General features: G+C 47.4%; 1 protein-coding gene across 1 annotated transcript; it reads right to left on the bottom strand.

Annotated features, from left to right (window-relative positions):
- Positions 1–3,156: 3,156 nt before the first annotated feature.
- On the bottom strand, positions 3,157–7,221 carry LOC136469330 (putative disease resistance RPP13-like protein 3). Its single transcript, XM_066467560.1, has 2 exons — positions 6,970–7,221; positions 3,157–6,129 (listed from the first exon to the last, which is right to left on the bottom strand). Exons 1-2 carry the CDS (start codon positions 7,219–7,221, stop codon positions 3,157–3,159), a joined length of 3,225 nt encoding a protein of 1,074 aa, XP_066323657.1.
- Positions 7,222–7,586: the final 365 nt, after the last annotated feature.

Here is a 7,586-nt window from a genome sequence, read left to right as displayed (position 1 = left end):
GGCGGACGGTAGCACAAGGCGGTACGCCAACCACTCGAGGCTCGCACTGATCCAACTAACGAGCCAAACCCCATCTACGACCCTAACGCCTACCCTAAGCGATGATACGGAGCAACAGGGCGCACTAGAGCGAGCTGCCACCGCACGCGGTCGCCCATGACGGCGCCGCGGTCATGCCGGTGAGCTACAACGCTAACAGGACGGTAGAGATAGGGGATAAGCACTAGGGGCACACTGTGAACCTGGCCGAAGTGGTGGTTCAGTCGGCGACTACCTAAGCAGGGCTGGCCGTATGCGCGTGACGAGCATGGTGACGAGCCACGGCAGACACGCCCGCGTCAGCGGCGGCGGGGAGGCGGTAGCGTTCCCACTGGCATGAGCATGGTGGAGAGGGAGCCAAGGCGAGCTAGTGGTGCAGAGGAATTTGCGTGGGGTGAAGTGGTGGAGGCTGGCCATGGCGCAGCGGTGATGGCTCTTAACGGCGCGGTGGCGGGGCGAAGCTCCAAAATTGAGGCTCGACTGAACCACAATCAAAGCGGGGTGGGGGTGAGTGGAGAGGGGACATGAGGGCGGAGACGTGGACAAGAGGGATTGATGAGAGGTGACCCCTCGCAGCTGCGGCGCCGGTGCGATTCAACGGCGGCAGGGAGACGAGAATAGAGAGAGAGAGCGAGGGAGCGGTGGGGGAGGGGCAGCCAGCGACTCAGCAAGGGCGTGCCTTGGTGGGACACGGTTGGCGCGACCGGCGTAGCCCGCGACCAGGCACTAGCCGACAGACATGCACGCTCGCGACCGGCGTGGCCCGCGCGCCGCAGTGCCATCAATGGTAAGGCGACGGCGACATAGTCACGTGCGCGCAGCGTCAAGGCGGGCCAGCGGCGCAGCGTAGCTGTAGGCGCGCAACGTGGTGATGCGACGGTGGTGGCAGCAGCGTCGTCGCGGCGCGGGCACAGAGGCAGCAGCAGCACCAGTGGCAGCAAACGGTGGCAGGGGCGATCGGGCGTAGAGCGGACCGATGGCCTAGCGGTACAGCCAAAGCGACCAAGCCACGGCAAGGCCACAGCCAGCTGGTGCGTGGCCAAGTGCGCACACGACACAACCGCACGGCGACACGGGTCGGCCACGCGTGGTGACCACGCGCACGGCGCCCGACAGCACAAAGCTATGACGTGCATGAATTTTAAAGCGCTGATCACGACCAAATCGTTGCTCCTAAACCTAAACCTAAACCGGCTTCACTACGCTCAAGATGGCATATGGAACTACTAAATCGAATCATAGCACTACACCACTCGTTAACCCAATCTCTCCAAATAAATTGCTAAACATAGCAGCGTCTAGCTATCCACAGACTTAGAAATTTTCTAAGCGTTTGAGCTAATCTTAATTTCATATTGCATTTCTAAGCTACTGAAAATATTACTTAACAATATTCTTTTTCAACAGCAAGTATTTCATTGTCATCTACAAAGTTTGCACTTCCAACTTTATTTAAGTATCACACACATGTTCTATAGTATTTTTGCTTAATAAAAATTGGTTTTAAACCCTACTTGATATGCATGAACCATCGAACCAACTTTCGTTTAGCATTTTTATTGATCATTTTGAGTTACAAAAATTGATCTACACACTTCACCACATGCATTAACACACAAGTATGATGCTCATGACATGTTTTAGTAGATGATTAACGGGGTAACACCGAGGGTGTTACACCCAGCGGGTCATCCTTGCCATCGTAGATGGGGAAGGAGAGTTTGTGATAGCGTGGCACGGCCGTGGCCTCTGGCTCTGGCGGCACGTGAGGAAGGGGAGGCGTCATGTGCATGGCGGCGGCAGACGCTGGAAGTGGCGCTTGCATGATGGAGGAAAAGGATGGCACGGGGGATGGCGAGTGTGGAAAGTTGATCTGGGTGATGGGTACGCCCATGGATGGCGGTCACGACTGGGTGGACACGGCCATGGATGCCGGCACGAGTGGGGCTAACTCCTGAATGGAAGGCATCACTGGCGGCGCAGAGGAAATCTCCGAGATGACCGGACCGGAGGCCGAAAGCTACAGAATGCCCTCGTAGCTAGGCAAGCCGTACAACAGGAATGATGGCACGGACGCAGACGGGCGACCTTCGACGGCCGCCAGACGCGAGGAGATGTCGCCCATTTGGCGTTGCATGCCATAGATGGCCGCGGTGAGGGCGTTGAGGGCGTCAGTGGGGATAGCGATGAGCTGTGGGGGCAGAACGGGGGGTGGCGCGGTGGAAATGAAGGCCGAGCTGGTGAAGGCGGGGGCAGATGGGATCACGGGGGCGGTGGTGGTGACGGTAGTGGTGGTGGGAATGACGGATTGTTGGAGCTTAGGGAACGTAGGGCGTAGGAGTGGAAGGTGGCTGGCCTGGGTTTGAATCCCCAGCGGCGGTTTGGCGGCGCCGTGCTTGGCGCCTGGTGGTGAACGTGAACGAGAGAGAGAGAGAGAGAGAGAGAGAGAGAGACTGAGAGCAACAATGCCAAAGGGCGAGAGAGATAAACTCAATCTCTGGCTAACCTTCTCATTAAACAAATGTTTAGCCTTATAGGAAAATCCAGCATACTGCTAACAAACTCCTGAAAATACTCTAGTGATCTAACAAACCAAATGATCTAACAACCCAACTAAACTGATCCTGGAAAAGTGTCGCCGAGACCCGTAGTGATCGTGCCCAGCGCGCCGTGGTGACCGCGCGCAGCTCACGTACGCCCATCGCGCGCGCACCATAACATATACTTTGGGTGCCCACGTCATAGAGAAGAAATAGTAGAGAGTTCAAAGTCTTTTGGAGAAGCTGCACATGTTATTTATAGGGTTATACCTTGACTTCGTACTTGGACTATTCTACAAAAGTCTCGCATATAAAGGATTTTATTGTGGTGACTTTGCAGCATTTCGCACCAGCAGCCAAGGTTATTTTTTCCGGCACATGGCTCGTCTCCTAATCTCATCTTTATTTTGTGTGTGGTACTATTTATTCTTTGTGGTTGTATGCTTTATTCTAAGCAGAGATTAGAAGTTCTTTTATAAGACTTTATATCATCTCGATATAATGTTATTGAAAAGTTAATAAAAGCTCCCTTTATAAAGAAACAAAATAAAATTTCTCCTCTTTGAATCTCAGGATCTTAGCACATTAGATACAAAATGGAGCAAAGTATAGTGGTAGCAAAGATGGTAAGGACAACATTGATTATGTCAAGCTGGAATATTTTGGGCATCTTTTTCTGTAGGGCCACTCTCTCTTCAACAACTTCGTCTTGTTCATGAGGGTATGTATTTTGTGGGGCAACTTCCGCTTCAACAATTTCTTGTTGTGGAGGTTGTGCATTTTGTGGGGCCACTGTTGCTTGAACAATTTCATCTTGCTGGGAGGGGTGTGCATTTTGTTGGTCTGCCGCTTCAACGATTTCATCTTGTTGATGAGGAGGGTGCACATTTTGTGGAGCCACATCTGCTATAACAATTCTGTCTTGCTGTAGTTCCCATGTGTCATCCATATTGACTACTTTACCCTTTGTGAAGCCTTGGAGCTTATCCTCGATCATAGTCTTAGTTCTGGTATCAACCTCCAACCTCATTAGTGTTGTTGACTCTTGAAGAATGAGAGGAATGACTACCAAATTTATGCATCCCAATAACCTGAGTATTTGAAGTTGCGGCAGATCCTGGCTCTGTAGATCAGACCATGTATGCAGAGCTTTCATGTCACCAATGAAAAGCTGCTGGAGCCTGCTAAATGCTACCTTGCCCTGCAGATCACCCCTAAACTCCATTCCAAGTGAGCATAAATTGTCAAAGCCTGTCACAGCTAGAAACTTGAGCTGTGGCAGCTCTCCCAATGAAGGGAGTTTCTTGCACCATACACAGTTTTGGAGGTGGAGTCGTTGGAGGTTTGAGAGCGTCAATATCCATGAAGGGTACTGCTTCCCATAGTAGTTCTGAATTTTGAGATGCACTAGGCGTTTGTGAGGGACAAATCTCTCGAGAACTCGCCTTCTTTCGTCTGTTGGGTCGTCTGGCATCAATGGAGGGTCAACATTAATGTAACATAGCTCAAGCTCCTTGAGCTGATACTTTTTAATTGGCCATTTATTTTCAGGTGGGCTTTGTTGTTGCTGTTGCTGCTGCTGCTGCTGTGTTGTTGTTGTTGTTGTTGTTGTTGTTGTTGTTGTTGTTGTTGTTGTTGTTGTTGTTGTTGTTGTTGTTATTTCCTCTAGCCCATCAATACGAAGAATATCAAGTTTCTTGGGAAATTTAAGATCCAGTGACTGTAGCGAACCAATATTATCTCCTATGGGGAAACCTTGCATAGAGATAAGCTCTTCCATGCTAGAAAAGCTCCAGTTTATATCCTTGATACCAGTACCTGAAATGTCAAGGCACCTCAAATATCTTAGCTGCCTTATGCCCTTTGGAAGTGTCTGTATTTCTGAGCAGTTCCTGAGGAGCAAATACTGGAGCATCCTTAGGTATACTATGCTCCTAGGGACTTTTCTTATATTTGTTTCAGAAATATTCAAGTATCGAAGATGCTCTAGGCTTCCTATAGAAATAGGTAGAGTCCTAATACCTTGCACTTCACGTAGGTCAAGCACTCTTAAAAGATTTAGTTGTTTGAACATGTCCACTCGAATGCCATCTGGTATTGTGCTCTTATGAAGTACTAGTGTTCTCAGGTACTTCATCCTTCTTAGTCCATGCAGCGATACGCTTTCTCCAGTGCTTGCCTCTCTTCTGGCTTCATTATTATTTCTGTGGTTATTATTTGCCATGTTGTCATTGATATTTTCTTCTGCTCCTATGATCTCACCACTGTCACCATTTTCATTTTCATTGCCATCATCATTGTGATCCTTTACCTCATTGTTTTCAACTATTGATAGTCGTCGTACTTCAAAAAGATTTGTTATAGAAACTGATTCATTGCAGAAGTTTTCATAATCAGACACATCCTTCGCAAAGGAGCGGATCATGATAGGCATCTTCGCTCCTATGGCACCAGCATTCCCAAACTCAAGACGGAGGAGACCTCTTCCAATCAACTCATCAAAATAATACTCCGCAACCTCTTCCATGGTGAGTTTTCTCTTCTCCACAATGAAGCCCTCAGAGATCCATTGTTGTATAATGTACTGTTTCTCGATGAAGAAATCTTCAGGAAAGACTGAACAGTAAAGAAAGCACTGCCTCATGTAAGATGGCAAATTCTGAAAACTCAAGTTGATCATGTATTGTTCCTCTGGTGAAAGGTCCTGAAATGCAGTCCGACATACAGTCTCCCAGTCATGCCTTGTCGGCTCATGGCCCCTTAGAGTCCGCCCTATACTCCTGATGGCAAGCGGGAGACCATCACATTTCTTGACTATCTGTTGCCCAATGTCCTTTAAGTCTGCTTCGTCATTCTCACTAATCGAAGCTCTTCGAAACAGCAAGCTCAAAGCATCAATGTTGTTCATCCTTATGACATAATGGATATGACCAGCCCCGATTCTTTTAGCAATATGCTTATTTCTGGTAGTTACTATCACTCTACTGCTTTCACTGTTGCCCTGCTGCAGAGGACCCTCCAACAACGCCTCCCAAACATTTTCTGTCCAGACAGAATCAACTACTAGCAAGAATTTCTTCTTAGCTATTTCATCCCCCAGTTTCTGTAGTTGATCTTTAGTTGGTCCTTCCTTACGACGATCTGACCACATTATTAGTGAACTCAAATCATTGGAGAAACGTATCCATAATTTTTTCTCAAAGTGATGAGGGTTACCATCACCAACCTTGACTCTGTGATATATCCTCCGAGCAAGAGTAGTCTTGCCAATTCCAACCATTCCAACTATCGCAATAAGACGATATCTTTTCTTGGAACTATGTAATAACTCAATTAAATCACTAGCATCGCTGTCAACGTAGTCACCAATAATATCAGCATTGTAGTCAGGTGCTGTCTTTCCATATGATCGAATTGCGTGCTGGTTTGTCTTGGTCTCAACTGGAAGCTTCAGTATGCTCTCAAAATCCACATTCAACTCCTTTATGGCGGCAGCAACTTTTATGAGACCAGAATGATCACCACAGCTAATCGTCCTTCTGAGAGATCCCTGCACAACAAATGAAGAGACAATTATTTCAAATATTTAATCATGCCTTTGAATTGAGTATCTTCCTTTTAAAAGTCACACACGATCAACATGGAGACGAGTTTTGAGTTTTGATAGAGAGAGAAAATAAAACACTTATGAAACACATATTGCTTAGGCACGCTAGTCCCCAAAAATGAAGTCCATCCACCTAATGCCTCATGAATTGATATCTTACTATTACTAATCGAAGGCCTAAATAGAGCTTCTATGTTAATCATCATGGGACGCACTAGAAATAAGATAAATTCTAGAAACTCTCACGAAAACAAGAAACATACATATAGCAAAACATATAGAGTAATAATTCATAAATTTACCATAAGCGGATAGAGACTATAGAGTATCTATTGGGACATTCAAGGTGTTTGGTTCAGTTAGTGATAACGTAAATGGAAATGGAATCAAACATATGTAACGGTAATGCACACCCTCTAGTAACGTCCTCATCATAATACCTTCCAGATCAGTCATAAACCATGCTTTATAAATTAAGGAAATAAAAATGAACTAAAAACGACAATTTTCCATTGTGAATGATTAGGGCCGCTCCTTTCTTTGATGACCTTACATTTCAAACCAGTGCAACAACAGAAGTGTTTAACATAGTATGGCTGAACGGGTCTTCAGATTTGGGTAACATTTCGAGAACATTGTAGATCTCACCAAAGTTTCAAATCTGTAGTCGATCAGATAAATGCATTGCCAGCAATTTGAAATCCATTTAAAGTTTTAAACCTGGTTGTGGAATACGAAATGAAATGAAATCTATAAAAGACAAAAGAGAACAGAGCAACATACCCTGGGCTTGTCGTTCTTGATGATCCATTGGTCGACGACGTTCTCGACCTGGTACATGTGGTCCTTGACCCGCTTGAGCCAGTACCTGCCTACCTCGTCGTCCAGCATCACCTTGCGCTCCGCCGACTCCATCATCAGCACCACCCGCTCGTAGTTCTTCTTGAGCCTGTTGACGTCGCCCTTGACGGCCCGATGCTCGCTGATCTCCGCCAACACCAAGTTGGCCACGAACATGGTGAGGCTGGAGGCCATGGAGGCTAAGGCTGAGTCCGGGATCATCGATCTATCTCGGTCTCAGACTCTCAGGTCCCTAGCTGCTTTGCCTGATCGATCAGGAGGTCGTCATTATATTCAATTCAGGTTGAGTGCTGCTAGCAGGATGCACATCTCGTAGAGAAATGCATGCAGTGCATTGATACCTCACTGGGCGACGGCGATGTCGTCTCGACGGCGCCGCCTTGTTTTGCCGGGGAAGAACTGCTATGGACGAGAGAGAGAGAGAGAGAGAGAGAGAGAGAGAAGGGGGGGGGGGGGGGGGGGGGGGGGGGGGGGGGGGGGGGATTTAGGTACAAAAAAACACTGGACAGTACAGTACAGCGAGATGGTTTATTCTGATT

This window comes from Miscanthus floridulus, chromosome 8 (genome assembly GCF_019320115.1).
Source record: "Miscanthus floridulus cultivar M001 chromosome 8, ASM1932011v1, whole genome shotgun sequence".
Lineage (NCBI taxonomy): Eukaryota > Viridiplantae > Streptophyta > Magnoliopsida > Poales > Poaceae > Miscanthus > Miscanthus floridulus.
This window is presented reverse-complemented; position numbering and strand designations above follow the sequence as displayed.